This window comes from Rhamphochromis longiceps, linkage group LG3 (genome assembly GCF_057381845.1).
Source record: "Rhamphochromis longiceps isolate RC_006_pf linkage group LG3, R_longiceps_female_GT1.1, whole genome shotgun sequence".
Lineage (NCBI taxonomy): Eukaryota > Metazoa > Chordata > Actinopteri > Cichliformes > Cichlidae > Rhamphochromis > Rhamphochromis longiceps.
The window spans coordinates 71,626,588-71,645,270 of record NC_140559.1 but is presented as its reverse complement, the minus strand read 5'-3'; the positions used below and the strand labels follow the sequence as shown (position 1 = coordinate 71,645,270).

General features: G+C 41.4%; 1 protein-coding gene and 1 long non-coding RNA gene across 2 annotated transcripts in view; one reads left to right on the top strand and one right to left on the bottom strand.

The window, feature by feature from the left end:
* The window catches only part of LOC146676653 (uncharacterized), a 448,379-nt gene that overhangs the window by 133,034 nt on the left and 296,662 nt on the right, over positions 1-18,683 (top strand). The window lies entirely within an intron of this gene.
* LOC146676668 (protein NLRC3-like) lies at positions 1,814-14,050 on the bottom strand. Its single transcript, XM_085400852.1, has 5 exons — positions 14,023-14,050; positions 13,613-13,692; positions 13,102-13,330; positions 10,400-12,167; positions 1,814-2,009 (listed from the first exon to the last, which is right to left on the bottom strand). The coding sequence occupies exons 1-5, from the start codon at positions 14,048-14,050 to the stop codon at positions 1,814-1,816; spliced, it is 2,301 nt and encodes a 766-aa protein (XP_085256978.1).

The window sequence follows — 18,683 nt, the reverse complement described above, 5'->3', positions numbered from 1 at the left end:
ACAAACTAACTTGAGACCAAACACGGTAAACGTCACAAATCTCTCACGTATCAAAACTCTCTCTCTCTTTCGCTCACTCGCTCTCTCTTGCCGGTCACTCCTAAAACTTCCCCCTTTTGCTAAACAACCAAATGTCATGTTTCCATATCATTTTTGATTGGTCGACATGGTACATTTTCCCACCTATAGGGCTTTGGAGCGTGATGTCACGGGAGATGGGCCATGCCCCCTTCCGCCATGACAGTAGGCCAGCCAAAGGATACCATTTCAGCTATGGATCGTACGTGTTGTGTTGTCGGTTGCAACGTTAGATCACACGATCGTGAAGGCAAGAAGCTGGATAACGGGCTCTCTTTTCATCGTTTTCCATCCTGGAGGCAACGTGAGGGATCCCATGTATCCGATATTACTAAACAAAGACGTCAGGCTTGGATTGCAGCGGTGAGACGAGCGGATATCGAGTTCTCTGCAATCCCCAGCTTTTTGTTGGTTTGCTCACGGCATTTTCTTTCCGGTGAGTTCTAAATTAATTCATATCACTCTTGAAAGGCTTTTAGTGTGATTTTCAACGTGCTGAGGTCATAGATAATGAGATAAAACATGCTAATGTGTGATGCTGCAGAACCACATCATGTCGACTGAGTAGCTTATGATTTGGCATTATTGCAGGCAAACCAGCATATGAAATGGATGTAACAAATCCAGACTGGGAACCAACACTGCACATGGGGCATGACGACATACCTGTATCAGACTCGGACCGGCACTCAAGACGTACGCAACGGAAGCGAAAAAGAGCACCCATCGGAGGTAAACAACCCCCCCCCCCCCCTCTAAAAACATACTAAATTGCTATCACTGTACACTAATCCGCACATAACTTCCAGATGAATCACACACCTGTCATTGGAATATTGGTGTACATTTACCTTATGTCTAATTTTATCTTACAGGCTTTCGTTATGCAGCTGCAGAGTCTGAAGGTGTGCCCCGTGCAGAAGTGATTGATGAAGATCTGACAGAAGACCAACAGCAAAATCACAATGTCATGGAGGCAGTGGACAGCAGTTGTGTTGGACAAGTGGAGGTTGAGGTAGCAGCTGCAAATGTGGATATACTGAAGAAATGTAAACCTTTTAAAATGATGACAGATTACAAACTCTCAGCTGTGTCTGTAATCAAACCTCTGTAACTTTGCTTCACTTCAGCAGCATCAGCTCATGTTCACATGTTGATTCATGGTTTGCTTCAGTTTTTGATGGACTGCAGAATATTTTGAAGGTTATCTGCTATAAAAAGCCAGAACAGGAAAATCTGCTTCATGTGTTTCTGTTTGATCCTCAGTGACTTTGACACAAAGGCCTCTGCTGTGATGATCACACCTCTGATCAAGTCTCACAGTGTCAGCTTTGTTTTTATACATATGGATATGTGCTGATAAATGATCAGAGTTATAATATTTCCCACTGTCTGCTGTGTGCCGTGACCTTTGACCTGCTAAAGACAGTCAGCTGTGGATTATTCATTGTTGTGTCTGATACTTAGAACTGTGAGGAAGAACACTACACAGTTAATCAGGGTCCCCTCTCTCTGAATCAGGGAAGGTGGGCAGGCCGCGTGTGGGCCGCGGGCCATACGTTGAGTCTCACTGTTTGAAATGTGAACATTGTTCTGCTGCAGTCAATGGACTAAACCAGAGAAGAAGAAAACAGACTTTACCATGAAGATCCTCAGTGTGGATCAGTATAATATCAGCCTGATGTCTGCAGTTTAGTGTCAGCACAACTTTCACATCACATTCATCTCAGCACAACTAAAACATGCTGACTGACCTCAGAGTTTCAAGTCCACATCCTGGACTCTCCAGGAAACCACACAGATGCTTCACTCCTGAATCCTGCAGCTTGTAGTTGTCACTCAGGTTCAGCTCTCTCAGATGGGAGGGGTTGGACTTCAGTGCTGCTGCCAGATAATCACAGCTGATCTCTGACAAACCACAGTCCATCAATCTGTATAAAGAATGAAAGATGTAAGTTTATTAGACAAAGTGTGAGCTTGAAATCATTCAGTGTTTCATCATCTGTTCAGAGCTGAAGAAGGTTCAGAATGTAGAAGTTTAGAAAATGGAAACTCCAAACAGCTGAAGCCAACAGGAAGCAGCTTCAAACAAACACAACAAGAGAAAAAACTCTGAATGTTTCACATTAAAGTCGTACATTTATCATAAAAACAGGACAAAGACTTGAAAAAGTCATGTTTTTCCTTCCAGGAACCACAAGGCTTCACTTTTAAAGGTGAAGTGTGAAAGAAATGGACATATTTGAAGTCCAACACCTTTTTCCAGTCACATTATTAAAGCAGACAAACTACAAGCTCATTTTCATTCCAACAAGTCATCTTCTGACCTGGACTAACAACACTGGTCTCTATGTGCAGCTGGCTGTGAGACCAGTGCTCAGGGAGCGTCTACAAAGTGCAACACTGAAAGAACATCACACACTAGCTGTGTCCCAAAACGTCGGCTGCATCCTTCGGAGGACCCGGTATTCGCGGTCTACGTGGGCCGGGTCCTTCAAAGATCGAAAAGGCTGGAAGTGCGAGGCTGTGAAATGGGACGGTCTAGCCTTCAGATTTGCGTCACCGCTGTCTTTGTGGAGTTTAATAAACTCGGCCGTCTGCTCCTTGCTATCTAAAATATAACAGGACACTGGCGTAAATTCTCGACCGTCTCACACTTCTGTTTAATCAGTTTCCTGTTTAACGTTTATTCAGCTGTGTGAAAATCCCGGAGGAACTTTGATCTCAGCCAAACCGATTTACTCCGGAACAAATAAAACACAGAAAAAAGGCAAACAATTACATTTTTAAGTTATCCGAGTGACTTATATATCATGTTTAACCTGAGTAGCGAAAGAGCGGGGTCTGAAAACGATGAAGCCGGGCGTCCGCTGCTCTCGCCGGCTGGAGTGACCATTGAACCCCCCGGCTTGCTAGCGAGCGGGTGGGTAACAGACGTCTCCGAAAACGTCTGCACACTTTTGCAAATATGCGATGTCTTGATAAACCAAGCAGATATTTGAAGTTTACACAGCTACTTTCTCGCCTGAAAATATGTTAAAAGTTTATTTTGTGACCCAGAAAGATTAATAAGAGTAATTTGAAAACTTAGTAGCTGCCGCCATTGTTGGCAGCTGAAATTTGGCTGGGCCGCGCTATGAATTCTGGGATATGGTGGGCCACGAAGGACACACCCGACGAATCCTTCAAATTCGGGGAAATGAAGGACGCATTTGTCGGGCACATTTGAAGGAGTCGACAAATACGGACAGCCTTCATCGCCTGGCTGTGACGTAATCGGCCTTCAAATGCAGCCTCTGGAGGATGCAGCCGACGTTTTGGGACACAGCTACTAATTTGCTTCCATCATCCAACCTGAAGAGGAAACAGAGACGCCTCCCCTTCAAAGTAAAAGCTGCTCCTTTTGGACACAGTATCAAAGAAAGTCTACAGTATAACATAGAAAAGACAGAACAAAGTTTTGGTTGTTTTTAAATTGTGCAGAAATGAAACTACACTAAGCTCAATTATGTGACAGACATTTCATCCCATGTCAGTTTGGCCTCATCCTGGGCCGGATTATCCAGCACACACTCTGACCACAGGTCCATGTTGAGCAGGATGAGCTGCTGGCTAATCTGGAGGCTGTAGCAGCAGCTCACAGTCACAGTGGATTTCCACTCATGAAAAAGCTCTGGCTGCTTCATTTCTCATCTCATATCAGAGACTTTAAAGCTTCACTGAAGCTGTACTGTGATGCTTCCATATCCCAGTGAGGCCTCCATAATGATTTCAGCTGTTCTGTACACACACTGTGTGCCCTGTATGGCTCAAAGTCTCTGCAGCCTGTTTTTATCTGCTATCATCAGATCTTCATCATCCTCATTCACATCCCTCACACACTCTACAGCCTCATCAGCACTGACTTCATCTTCACTGACTGATGGAGCACAACATGAACCTGTGGAGGCTGAAACACTGTCCTGTCAAACATCTCCCCGTCACCACTCCACTTCTGTCAGCCTTTAAATGAACCCTGCTCAAGTCTGTCACTTCTGTTTGGAGCCAAACGAGGTTAAAGATTACGCCACTACATTCTTGTCTAGAAAATATTAAAGTGTATTTGGTGACACACAAAAAAGGGTAAAAGTATAGTTTGGGTCCACACATGTCCAAACCCTGGTGTGTAGGCCTACTTAGTATTGAGAAAAGCCCACTAAAAGAACGCCCACCAGACCAAAGCAATGGTTTTGAATTGATCAGCATTAACCCCGCCCCCTGACTTTGATGGGTGAAGCTGACAAATAAAATGTATTTATGAACAGCGATGCAGGGCCAGGAGTAGCAACGTGAATTAAATAAATACATCATTAAATAATTCATTAAATGTGTCAGTAAAATAATTAAAATAGAAAACAAACCAACAAAATATGTAATTAACTAATTTGAATTGTACATAAATACTTAATGAATTATTTTAAATGAAATTAACCGATAATTCATTGTGATTTTGTTTTGTGTTTTGATGAGCTAATAATCAGCTCTCTTTTTCTCATTGTTGTTCTAAGCCGCTTATCCAAAGGTAAGGCACTACCTGTTGAATTATTTCCAAAGTGTGCCAAATTGGACATTACAAATTAAAGTCTACTCACTGAAATTACTGGGGAATGTCTGCTTTGATTTTGATGAGAATCTCATGACAGTACTGAGGATTTAATGCAGTTGGACTGCTAAAAATGATTGAATGCGGTTGGACCGCTAAAGGATTTAATACGGTTGGACCGTGGAAAGCAGTTGGACTGCTGAGTGATTTTAGTATATTAGGGAATTTGGTTATTGTTTGGGGTGGAGCCCGTATTGGTTATAAGGTTGGACCTGCTTCAGTCTTACACTTTTTTGGCTGTTTTACTGTTGTTCCAAAGTATTATAAATTATTCAAGAACGTCAGTTGGACTGATAGGAAGCGCAGTGCTCAGAGGTAACGCTTGCCAATGCCAAGGACGCTTAGGCATTGTCCTCGAAGAGGGATAGTCAGTTGGTCACTGTGGAGCTTGGGGCACAGAATAACTAGGAGTTAGAGTCTCCTTACCGTTTGGAACGGTAGTCTGCGCTTTTTTGGCCAGCAGAAGTTGGACTTCGGGCGTTTAACTTTAACTTAAAACTTCGGGGTAAGCCTTGGCTGTGAAATGCCAAAAATAGAGCTTCAGGCAAAGTTTGGGTTGGTTGACGCTTTTAAATTGAGTTAGGGATTTTAGAGATGAGGCCAGAAACTGTTGGACAGATACTGGTTAATTGATCACAAAAAAGTTGGACTTTATCGGTTGGACCGTTAACTTAAATTTGTCGAAATTGTTTAGGCGCTAAAGCTGACAGATGTGACAGTGGTTGTAAATATAAGACGTCTTTGTAATATAAAATAAGAGATCTCTGTGTGAAAGGAGTCTGAGGCAGTGCTGGAGCTATTTTTAGACTGTGTGTGTGTGAGTGTGAAAATGCAAATTAGTCAGCAGTGAACTGTTTAAACCACAGTTGGTTTTACAAATACTGCTGCAAACATTGTTGAGTGTGTGTTTAAGACGCCATTTATGTTCATTAGAGGGCTATAAATAAAGTTTTGAGTTGCCGTAGTGAATGTATAGTAATTGACTGAGTTTTGATATATAAATATAGTGAGTGCACTGTATATATTTAAGACTAACATATTACTTTTAGGAGTAACCTCTCATCAGCAATAAATGCTGGTGTGTTTTATTTTTTCTATTCTATGTGTGTGCTGTGAGAATTAATAGAGGTTTCAATTGTTTTCTTTGACTTGCTCTTTCTGATTATGAAAGGTATGTCTGAAATACTCTTAGGAAAGCGTGTTGTGAGTATATTCCTCAACTCTTGTCACAGTTTAAGTGTGTGAATGCTGTGAGTAGCAGGTTTTGAGTGATTGGGTGTGATTTGTACAAAATAATAAATAATAATAACACTATGAAAGTTGATAGTAGAGTGAGTGCAGAAGTGGAAGTGTGAGAGAAAAGGCGGTGTGTGTGTGAGACGATCTGACAAACGCAAAGAATTTAGTATATTTAGAAGTGTGTGCGTGAAATAAGGGTGAATTGTTTTAGATCAAGACTTAGTAAAACAAGAGTTTTATTAGCCTGTAAAAAAAACAAAACAGGAGAGATAGAAACAGAAAATATGGTTCTGAGCAGCTGCAAGGTTGACAGGAAATGGTGTGTGTGACAGGAACTTTGCATGCCCATAAAAGGAACTGACTGTGACAAGTGAGCACACAGAGAGAGAAACATACGAGTTAAACTCCAGGCAGATGAAGCAAATGGAGGTTTTAAGAAAATAAATGAAAAGGATATTAATTGTATGCTTTAGTGTGTCAATACAGGTGGACTTCTTTCAACCTAGAATCTTGAGTACAAAACCATTGATTAACAGAATTGGGAGGAAAACAGGCCAGATTTTGGCTTAAAATTTTACAGCTTGACCTCCCACTTGTCCCGATCCTGAGAAGAAGCTCATAGGACAGTTAATCTCCTGATGAAGACCGACAGAACATCGTGGACTTCAAGAATTAACAGCAGGCAAAAGACAGTGCAACTGAAACTACACTGACGATACCAGCAGCAGCATGGAAGAAAAGCACGTGATGGAAAATGCACGGTGAACTGCAGGCTGGTAAGAACAGTGTGACATAACTGTTTAAAGACACTGAATGGGATATTTTGCCAGGCTGGGATTTAATCTAAAAGGAAAATACTGAAAAGAGCAACGGAGAAGAAACAGAGAAGAAACAGACTGTGTTTGCTGGGGATCACAAGACAACAAAGGACACTAAGAGAAGGGCACAGGGGCCAGTGGGAAGGTGAAGCCCAGACGAGTTCGACTGCGAGAATAGAGGGTACAATTGGGTTGAAATTGAAGCCGGAACTCAGGATGGTTTAGGGATGTCCACGTCACAAACAAAGAGGTAAACAAAAAGAAGGTAAAATAAAGAGAGAAAATAACTGACAATTACATTAATGAATAGAAGACACACATACAGATATTACATAGATTTATTTTTAGGATAAAGGGGAGAGCTTATACGTAGAAATGACTTTTTATACATATTGCATTTTGTGCCTTTAAGGGAGTTGTGGCTCAATTCGTCTCTTGAGGGTCACGAGCCTTTGGCTAGCGCTATGATTAGCCAATCTACTGTGAGGATGATATGAGTTATTGAAGGATTGCACACGCTTACAGACACAGAGTCCATAAACACACATGACAGTATTGATTCCAGGCAAAAGGCCTCAAATTAATTTAGCGTTTAACTGAACTTGAGCTGGCCCTGTAACAAGTGACAGAAAAGAGGAACTGAATAGGAGTTTCTTGCTTTAGAGAAGGACCAAAGGAAGGAAAGCATATATTTTGGTTAAGTCTGATAAACTAGAATGAGAAGGTATTGTTACATCAAAGGAGCAAGATGAAATAAAAAGGCTGTACCAAAAACAGGCTATAACATAGGAAATGTGAGTTTTAAAATGAAGTTAGTGTTAACCAGAGATGGGCAGTAACGCGTCACTTGTAACGCGTTACTGTAATCTGATTACTTTTTTCAAGTAACAAGTAAAGTAAGGGATTACTATTGCAAAATTGGTAATTAGATTACCGTTACTTTCCCGTAGGAACGCTGCGTTACTGCGTTACTAAAACCGAGATTTTTTTGCGAGAATGTCTCATGACAGTGACGTAAGCGAGTGCGCCGTTAGTGACAACAGCTGTGTGCAGATCAACAATGGATCATAAATCGATTGTGGGAGAGAGTATGAGCGTGCAGCGTTTAAAGCGTGGAAGTACTGACCTTATTTTGAGTTTGATTCCATAAAAAGTGACAGAAACATTAGTGTCCGTTGTGCGTGGGAAGAAAACCTTTTACAGCGAAAAAAAACCCCTAAACTTCCAAGCAAGCACCGAGTGCGCAACGACGTAATGGGAAATTCACAGAGAAACTCGCGGATTCTTCAACTGACCGCGGCACACCTGCACCAGGGTAAACCTCCGCCTACCCCCAGTCCTGCTTTACAGGTCAAAATAGAGCAACAGGACCGCTGAGTCTTTGAGTTTATTTATTTTCTGCTGTGTTTTACTTGCATCTATTAGAAAGACTGAGTGTAAACACAAAAAATATTTCATTTTATGTGCTGGAATGTGCAGAAAATAGGTTTCAATGTTAAACTAATTTATTCAAGTCAGAGAATGTTGCATATAATTAAATTTTTGCTTGATGCATAAAATTAAAAGATTAAAACTGATAAAACAAGTTTAAAAAAAGAGACTTTTCCATTTGATTACATTTTGTATGATGGATTATGCAGAAAAAGTAGAATTGGGCTGAAAGATCTATCGCTTTATCACCTATTCAGGTTGTAAATCGTGTTTTTAAAAAGTAACTAAGTAACTAAGTAATTAATTACTTTTGAAAATAAGTAATCAGTAAAGTAACGGGATTACTTTTTTGGGGAAGTAATCAGTAAAGTAACGGGATTACTTTTTTGGGGAAGTAATCAGTAATTTGTTACTGATTACTTTTTTCAAGTAACTTGACCAACTCTGGTGTTAACACACAGGAGTTGTTTCAAGGCAGCGTTTAGCTATGATAAAATGTATGCAGGAGTAATTGCTTATATGTTTAAACTTAATTGATTAAAGTGGTTGTTTTTTTTGGATCTTTTAGTAGAATAGGCGCTTATAATGATTTTCTTGTGAAAGGAGATTCTAGGTCAGAGTGGAGGCCTTGCAGCAGCGAGACTTCTGTGTACAGGATGTTGATGATTAGATAAGGCAAGCGACAGGAAACGCATGCAGGGACGTGAAAGCAGCGTTTTAAGAGTTTTAAAATGATGAGTAACGTTGAAGAATATATATAAATACAAGTCAATAAGTCAAGAAGATAATTAGGATCAGGCTTTTGATTAAAGAGTCCCAAAGATGATAAGTTAGGGAGGTGCAGGAAAAGGTGTTTTGTTTGCTTTACAGAAGATCTCGGCGACCACAGGGGGGTGAGGATCCTGGAGGCCCGAGGCATGATGGACCACAAGAGAGGGACGCAGAAAAAACCTAATCTTACGCATGGAGTGTTCTCGAGGGGGAGCTGGTGTTTATTACTGGGCCACTTAGATGACATGAGGTTGTCTGATTTGCTGAGCCAGAGGACGGCTAGAGAGGGTCAGAGCGGGAGTGGTGACCCCGATGTCCATGATGCCATGGATGGACATGGAAGCAGCTGAGTGGGCCGAGGAGTGACCCAACACAATGTATTGTGACCTCTGGTGTTCCAGAGGTCGAGAGAGGGAGTATTGAGATTGGAGAGATATTTTGCTGCTATTGTTAATAATCATCATCATTACCATTGCATTAATAATATAATCTACAAAATTGATATTGCATTCAGATGTTTAAACAGTGTGTGTCTTTCAGAAAGACTAAGTTGCAGGCTGACAGGAAGTTGCAGGTTTGAAGAGTGTGCCTTTTGCAGAACTGAAACCGAAAGCAGAGTCTAAGTGCAGGTTATTTTGAGGAGCCTTTAAGGACGAGGCACACACTTAGTTAAAGAGAATCATTTATAGGTGGAAGTTTACTCATGTTTTGCTCGGGGTTGCAAAAGAGCAGTTTGTCGCAGAACTGCTGCTGATGTGTCACGATGATAAGCGAGCATCCGGCAGTGACAGGAAGTACCTGCCATGAAGATAGGAGATAATGTTCTTTTAAACTGTGTTAAAAGTCATTGTGGTTTTGATTTGACGTGTGCATATATTCTGTTTGTGACGTATGAGGGGGCGTCATTAAATTCAAGCCCTGATGGTATAAAATATCTGTTTATGCTTTGATTAAGTCGGAGATCAGCCCGGTCTGCGAACGGAGCTGGTCTTCCCACGCGTGTATTTCATTAAAATCAATTGTTTGACCAAGTTCTGGACCATGGTTGTTTGTACTCTCCTTCCCCAATATTTGAACCTTAACATTAGTTTACTCAAAATAAATTTAAGACATCAATATTAAAGGTTAAATTATGATAATGAATACATGCAACTATAACTGATGACATAAGAATTTGGATTTTTAAGCTAAAGCGAAGGTGCTGACTCACTTGGCATGTTACTCTCAAATCCTCCCTAATAACAATAACATAATTACACTTTAGCCACAAGAGGGCAGCAGCATTAATACAAGTCACATGTATATAAAGGTACAGTGATTATATTACAGTGATTTTGACAAAAACAAAACAGAAGTTCATGGCAGTGTGTTTTTCCATAACATACCAACCAAATTAAATAATAAAAACTTCATAACTTACAGAGCTTTTTTAGAGACTTTGACCACTGGCAGCAGCCTCAGAAGAGCCTCCTCTGAAGCAAAGTATTTCTTCAGGTCAAACACGTCCAGATCTTTTTCTGATGACAGTAAGATGAAGACCAGAGCTGACCACTGAGCAGGAGACAGTTTATCTGTGGAGAGACGTCCTGAACTCAGGGACTGTTGGATCTCCTCCAGTAGAGAACGATCATTCAGTTCATTCAGACAGTGAAACAGATTGATGCTTTTCTCTGCAGACAGATTCTCACTGAGCTTCTTCTTGATGTACTGAACTGCTTCTTGATTGCTCTTTGAGCTACTTCCTGTTTGTGTCATGAGGCCTTGCAAACGAGTTTGATTAGTCTTCAGACCCAAGAGAAAACGAAGGAACAAGTCCAGGTGTCCATTGGGGCTCTGTAAGGCCTTGTCCACAGCACACTGGTAGAAGTATTTCTCTGTCTGAGAGCTTGTTTGTTGTTTTTCCAGCTGATTGAGTCCAGAGTTGATGAAGGTCAGGTGGACATGAAGAGCAGCCAGAAACTCCTGAACACTGAGATGAACAAAGCAGAACACCTTGTTCTGGTACAGTTGTTTCTCCTCTTTAAAGATCTGTGTGAACACTCCTGAGTACACTGAGGCTGCTCTGATATCGATGCCACACTCTGTCAGGTCTGGTTCATAGAAGATCAGGTTTCCTTTCTGCAGCTGATCAAAAGCCAGTTTTCCCAGTGACTCAATCATCTTCCTGCTCTCTGGACTCCAGTGTGGATCTGTCTCAGCTCCTCCATCATATTTGATCCTCTTGACTTTGGCCTGAACCACCAGGAAGTGGATGTACATCTCAGTCAGGGTGTTGGGCAGCTCTCCTCCCTCTCTGGTTTCCAGCACATCCTCCAGAACTGTAGCAGTGATCCAGCAGAAGACTGGGATGTGACACATGATGTGGAGGCTTCGAGCTTTCTTGATGTGGGAGATGATCCTGCTGGCCTGCTTCTTATCTCTGAATCTCTTCCTGAAGTACTCCTCCTTCTGTGGGTCAGTGAACCCTCTGACCTCTGTCACCATGTCGACACACTGAGGAGGGATCTGATTGGCTGCTGCAGGTCGTGTTGTTATCCAAAGGCGAGCAGAAGGGAGCAGGTTCCCTCTGATGAGGTTTGTCAGCAGCTCATCCAATGAGGTGGACTTTCTTGTTTCAGTCAGGATTTTAGTTTTGTTGAAGTCCAAATTAAGTCGACACTCATCCAGACCATCAAGTATGAACACAACCTGGAAGTCTTCAAGCCTGCAGATTCCTGATTCGTTAGTTTGATTAAAGAAGTGATGAACAAGCTCCACCAAGCTGAACTTTTCCTCTTTCAGCACATTCAGCTCTCTGAAAGTGAATGGAAATATGAACTGGATGTCCTGGTTGGCTTTGTCTTCAGCCCAGTCCAGGCTGTATTTCTGTGTTAAGACTGTTTTCCCAATGCCAGCCACTCCCTTTGTCAGCACTGTTCTGATTGGTTCGTCTCTTCCTGGTGAGGCTTTAAAGATGTCTTCTTGTCTGATTGTTGTTTCTGGTCTGTCTGGTTTCCTGGATGCTGTTTCGATCTGTCTGACCTCATGTTCATCATTGACCTCTGCAGTCCCTCCCTCTGTGATGTAGAGCTCTGTGTAGATCTGATTCAGGAGGGTTGGGCTTCCTCCTTTAGCGATGCCCTCAAACACACACTGGAACTTCTTCTTCAGTTGGGCTTTAAGTTCACGTTTACAGAGTGGAGCAAATTCTGAAAGTAAGAAATTCAGAAAATAATATTATGTAATAAATATGTCTGTGAAGGTTCTCAGTTATCCAGGTCATCGTAGTCAAAGGAGCTTGCAAAGAAAAGCGTCTGGACTTCTTTAAGTTGCTTGAAGACGTTTCACCTCTCATCCGAGAAGCTTCTTCAGTTCTAAGGTCAAATGGTGGAGAGTCCCAGATTTAAACCTAGTGGGAGTAACCCCCCACAGAGGGACAAAAGGACCCCCTGATGATCCTCTAATCGCCTGAGCCAAGGTGTGAAACTGGGTGTGGGTCCCAATCAGCCAGAGTTTCGGGTGAGTTCATTATGAAACCTGGCCCCACCTTATCATGCGAATTCCTGAGGTCAGATGGCCCAGGATGTGAGTGGGCGTTAAGGCGTCTGGGAAGGGATCTCAAAACTGGATTATAGATGGCAGAGAGTTGGTGTTGTAAACCACCGCCTCTGTTCAAAGATGGTCGCTCACAGTGGACATAGATGGCTTCTTTCACTCCTCTTTCAAACCATCTGTCCTCTCTGTCCCAAATATTTTGGACATGATAAGGTGGGGCCAGGTTTCACAATGAACTCACCCGAAACTCTGGCTGATTGGGACCCACACCCAGTTTCACACCTTGGCTCAGGCGATTAGAGGATCATCAGGGGGTCCTTTTATCCCTCTGTGGGGGGATACTCCCACTAGGTTTATATCTGGGACTCTCCACCATTTGACCTTAGAACTGAAGAAGCTTCTCGGATGAGAGGTGAAACGTCTTCAAGTAGACCTCTAAAGAAGTCCAGACGCTTTTCTTTGCAAGCTCCTTTGACTATATAATAAATATCATAGCCTTTCAGTACCCTGAAAGGATGAATGTCTATTGGTCCATTTCTTGAGCTATTAGGAAAGATCAATATTCAGTCTTTAGAGAAATTCTCTTACTGCTCTGCAGATGGTCAGCCATCTCATGCTGCTTAAGTCTCCTCAAGAAGTGGAGTGTGATCTTCAGAAATGCTTCTCTGCAGCTCTTTCTTTCATCTTCATCCTCACCTTCAAACATCTCCTCATCCTCCTTCTGGCTTTTTATGGTTTCTGGGTGATCTGGACACAGAACCTTCTTGATTTTCTCCAGCTCATTCTTCACAAATGTTGTGATGTGTTTCTCCAGCCGCTGGAAAAGAAGACTATATGAATTACCCAGTGGTAAATGGACTGGTTCTTATATAGCTCTCTTTGATACTCTGTGCACACAAAGCATTTTATACAACATGCCTCATTCAACCAAGCACATTGTTCTATGCTTAAATACTTTCTTTCACACTCTGATGGATGTATCAGAGGGCAGCTTGGGTTTAGTACGTTACCCAGTACATTTGCCAGCCAGGGTTTGATTCACAAACCTAACTAGTAGCTGACCTGCTCCCCTCCTGAGCTACAGTCACCCCAATCTGACTGAAATCATGGAGCCCAAACTCTGATGTATGTTGGACACACTGACAATCCTCTGGTCCACAAAGTGCAGCATAGAGGTGACTGAAAAGAACAAATGTAAACGTAGTACTACAAACCATAACCACAGAGTCCAGGTGTGTTTGATGTTGCTGTGCAGACTGACCAGTGGAAACCTCTGCTCTCTGCTGGTCCACTCTGTGGAGGAGTAATGTATAATTAGCTCATGTTATGTCTGTCCACACACAGACACAAGCTAAAGGTCCATGAAGTGATGTTTGGATGGGTTCAGTCAATCAGATGACTGTCATGGTGAAGCTTTGCTAGTCCTGCTGATCCCACTGAGAATGAACAACTCAGTTTCCAGATGTCTGTAGTTTTCTGCTCAGTTTCTTTGGTCCCAACAGCTCTTACCATCTCCTGCATAAAGCTTTCCCTCCATGCTCAGATGCCCTGGAACAAGGTGCTCTCTTTATATCAGTGACTGGTTTAAAGGGACAACTTGCAGTGCTCGCCAACCTTTGTGTCAGCAAAAGTAGTTCTAATGTTTCTTACATTTATTACATTTTTACATTTTTGCACACACAAATCAATGAACGCAAAAACATAAACTTTTCAGACATTTTGTTTTACAATGTTACAAAACTCAGTTCACAACTACACAGTCTGATTTACAAGTACAAAATATTTATGACCACAGTTTGAGCCGATGTATGTCCCGAGTCTGTGGACTCAGTGGTTTTGTTTTGATTGTTATTGTCTTTTGTTACAATTTCATTCTGATTAAGATTTTCTAGTTCTGAGGTTTTGGTTTCTGTGTTCCCTCTGTACTGTGTTAGTATTGTGTCTCTGTGTTCACTTCCTGTTTTATTTTGACAGTGCCATGTCCTATGTTAGTGGCTGTGTCCCAATTCAGGGTCTGCATGCTTGAAGTACGCATTTTAAGTGCAATTACGTCACTGCCACATGACAACGGCTGTCCCAATTCGAAGTGTACTTCAAATTCATACTCCAAATGCGCCATTGATTTTCCCAAATATCATATATCCCACAATTCATAGCGCAGCGGTGGGTGTGGATAATTTTGCCGCAAAATACGGCAGAAGGGAGCGGCCAAGAGTGAACTGTCAAAAGTAAGTACTGAATATGACGTCACTTATTTATGTGCGAATGTTTAATAACGAAGAACATTAAAACATCACTGTTGGCCACATGTCGGCAAAGTTGTGTGACATTAGTGATGTTTGTACTTTCAGCGTTAACTTAGTTTTAAAGCCTCTACTTATTGATATATATATATATATATATATATATATATATATATATATATATATATATATATATATATATATATATATTAGAGGGGGGAATCACCATACATCCCACGATACGATATTATCACAATACTTAACGCACGATACGATATTATTGAGATTTTTAAAAAAAATATTTTGCAATATTCAGATTCTGTACATAAAGTTAAACTTTATCAATATTCATTTTATCTAATATCAAAGTCTCGCACTCAGTCTTTCTCTCATTTCAGTCAGTTTTATTGTTGACAAACTGAACGGTTTGTATTACAGTCTAGTCCAACTTAACTGAATGCAACCATCTGGTACAATTATAGCTATTCTGAACTAAGCAATTTATGAAAACTATGCAGCCCATTCAGAAACTGAAGAATTTTAAAGTAAATTAAAACAAAATATATATTTACATTAAATAAAAAAAGTTTTAAACTTAATTAAAATAAAAAATGTCTTAAATTAAAATAAGTAAACTGTCATGTTTATTGCTGCCAAAAAAAAGTTAAACACATTTGGACAGTGAAGGAATGTCAGGATTCTTGCTCAGAAAAAGGATCAACATGCTCTGAGCACAAAAACCGTTTTTGTAACAAAATATCGATTTCTGCTGTCCCTGTATCGATACATTATTAGCAAACAAAATATCACGACATATATATATATATATATACACATATATATATATATATATATATATATATATATATATATACACACATATATATATATATATATATATATATATATATATATATATACACATATATATATATAGCATATTATGCTTACATTACCACAGTGAGATGATTTTAGTCTCATGAACAACATTAGCTAATTGTTATTTACTAACTAATCTTGAAATGACTGTTCAGCACAGAAATGAAGCCCAACAATCATGTTTTACAGTCCCGTGGTCTCAGGCTCAGATACTCAACTAATAAAGTGATGTCATGACAAAAATGAATGACCAACAAAACATTTTTTCTCCTTCATTTCTGTCAAACAATGCTGTATGTAACGTTTCTCGCGGTTAGTATCATGGTTGCTAGGCAACCTGAGCAGCACGGCGAAGGCTAGACCGTCCCATTTCACAAGCCTCTCACTTCCGCACTTCTCGTACTTATAGTACGCACTGTACGTAGTACGCGTAGTGCGCATACTTCAAGCGTGCAGACCCTGTTTTCTCCTGCTTGTTGCTGGTTCGTCTGTGTTGTCTCCCCGTGTCTCCGTTTAAGGTTTCAGGTTAGTTTTTTGTTTTTTTCAGTAGAGGTTATCTTAGCTTCTGCACAGGCCATCTCCACTGCACTTCACCGTTTCAATAAAGCTCACTCACTTCACAGCAGTGTCGGCATCTTGGGTCCTTTATTAAATTCAACATGGCTCGCCCCGCTAGCCGTGACATAAGATGTGAAAACAATATCCAAAAAACACGAGAGACAAACAGGGAATAGTTTTAAGGTGCAGGGCCAACAAACTGAGTCTAGCCATGAACTCAGAGTTGATTGAATTAGCATTTTGAATTGGCTGATCTGAGCAATCAAGTCTATGTTCACTTTGAGTTAAGATTATACGTGATTAATGTAAAAGAAAAAAGCCGTCATCAGCAACTGATTCTGATTTAGCAGGTTTTCAAATCTAAACGGTACCCATCCCTAGCTGGCTGTAGTTAAACCTTTACTTAAAAAGCATCCCTAGACCCAGCTGTCTTAGCTAATTATAGGCCAATCTCCAACCTGACAATCTGTGAAAGAGTAGTTGGGGGGCGACAATCAGAGGGGCAGTGTGATGATCTTAGGTTACGAACTACCGCAGTCAAGTCATTAAGGGAGACGGGATCAAACTGCTCTAAGACAGCTGAGCACACAGGAGAAAGACTCGGATCTGAGGCAGCAGTCGGCGAGACAAGAGCCCTAATAGACAGAACCTTGTTGTTAAAAAATGCTAAAAAGAGTGACGCTGAAAAACTAGTTCATGCATTTATTACTTCCAGACTGGACGACTGTAATTCATTATTATCAGGATGTCCTAAAAACTCAGTGAAAAGCCTTCAGCTGATCCAAAATGCTGCAGCAAGAGTCCTGACAGGGACTAGAAAGAGAGAGCAGATTTCTCCTGTTTTGGCTTCCCTTCATTGGCTGCTCCTCACATACAAGGTCTTAAATAATCAGGCCCCATCTTATCTTAATGCTGCACCACAACACCTGATCTCTGGTTTCCTCACCTCTTCAATCCCACTTTAATACTTGACTAAACTCATTTTCCTGTTTAGGTGTTGAGGCAAAGCCGCCCATCTACAATGCAGGCAACAGCAAACGGAGCTATTTTTGATTCCCTTTGGGTTTTTTCTACTTTTGTGCTACAAAATGTTCAAGCTGATTAAATTCATTAGAATAAAAGTTCAGATAATTTTCTCATATTAATGTTGGAGGTAGAAATTCAGGGAACTTTGCACAAAAACTGGCAGAAATTTCCTTCAAAGATGGCGTTTTTACTTTAATACTGTGAGTACATTTCAGAGCCTGGACTCTTTTACCTTTACTTGAGTAAAGAAGTTGAATCAGTATTTCAGCTTTAAGAGGGTATTTTAACACAAACATCAGTCCTTCTACTTAAGTATGTTTGACACTTTGTTTACGTCTAAATTAACTTTACTGTTAACGAGTTTTCATGTTTCTGTAATCCACCAGTGTGCTCATGCTTTTTTAATTGAAAACATATTTTTAATGATCAAATATAATTATGTTTGTTATTTGTGGAGTTTAAATGTCCTTGACAGAGACAGATGATGATCATTATCCTGCACTGTGGTCTCAGGTTTGGTCGAGCTAGCACAAAGAATGGCTATGTTGAACTTCCTCCTGGGATCTACACTAAGAAGTGAGTCCAACATTAGCAGGGTCTCTTTCCTTTATCTGGATTCACTTTAGCATTCACAGTCACGTGAAGCTTGTTATTAACTCGATAAGTCAACCCAGGGTTTCAGCTGAGCGCTCACATGAAACACATGGTGTTGGCAGCATCTGATCAATCATATTCATGGAGACGTGTATCAGCAACAGAGCAGCTGAGTTTGCAGAAGGAAGTCAAACTAAACCACAGGAACTGTCATGGTCTACGGTGGGTGGCTGGAGTTTCCATTAGGCTCCTGAACTGACCTGGGATCCGCCCCTGGGCAGGGCCAACTCCAGCTCCTGCACACCTGGAGCCTATTGCAGGCTATCAAGCCAGAGGGATTTAAACCACACATTGATGTTCACTCACTGCCAGTTCGTCATCAACCCATTTGCTGTACCCACCCTGGCTCACTCCACCTCCGGACTCGGAATACCTAGTGATCATTTTGGAAATCCCTCTGTGCCTCACCTGCCTGCCCTCCTGCCATCACACTCCATCTGGAGCCCCGGATCTCAGGTCAGCCTTTCCACGCCACTCAGCCTCCCCTGGATCTTCATCATCCCCCTCTCAAACACTCCAGGTCCCTAACTGCAAGTAAGAATTGCTGCTCTTATACTGGCCACTTCTGAGCTGCCTTCACTACCTGCCTAACTTCTATATCCTCTCCCCTCAGTGCGACTGTTCCCCACTCAGCTCCGTTCCACTTCTCAGGCCTCGTTCCCTCGCCCTAGCCACGTTCCCCTGGGCACGCCACACCAAGGCTCCACGTCTCGTCATTTTCTGTCTTTGCCACGTTTCCCTTTTTTGTTCCCCTTGCACTTAACCGTAATAAACTATTAAATCATCTACCGTCTCCGCTCTGGGTTTCTG

What these genes read in the sequence shown, in the direction of transcription:
- LOC146676668 (XM_085400852.1), bottom strand. Translation starts at nt 14,050, where the DNA reads ATGGAGGGAAAGCTTTATGCAGGAGATG. An exon ending in GGCTGACCATCTGCAGAGCA is followed by an intron (nt 12,168 to 13,101) that starts GTAAGAGAATTT and finishes TCTTACTTTCAG; the next exon opens with AATTTGCTCCACTCTGTAAA. An exon ending in AAAGTCTCTAAAAAAGCTCT is followed by an intron (nt 2,010 to 10,399) that starts GTAAGTTATGAA and finishes TTCTTTATACAG; the next exon opens with ATTGATGGACTGTGGTTTGT.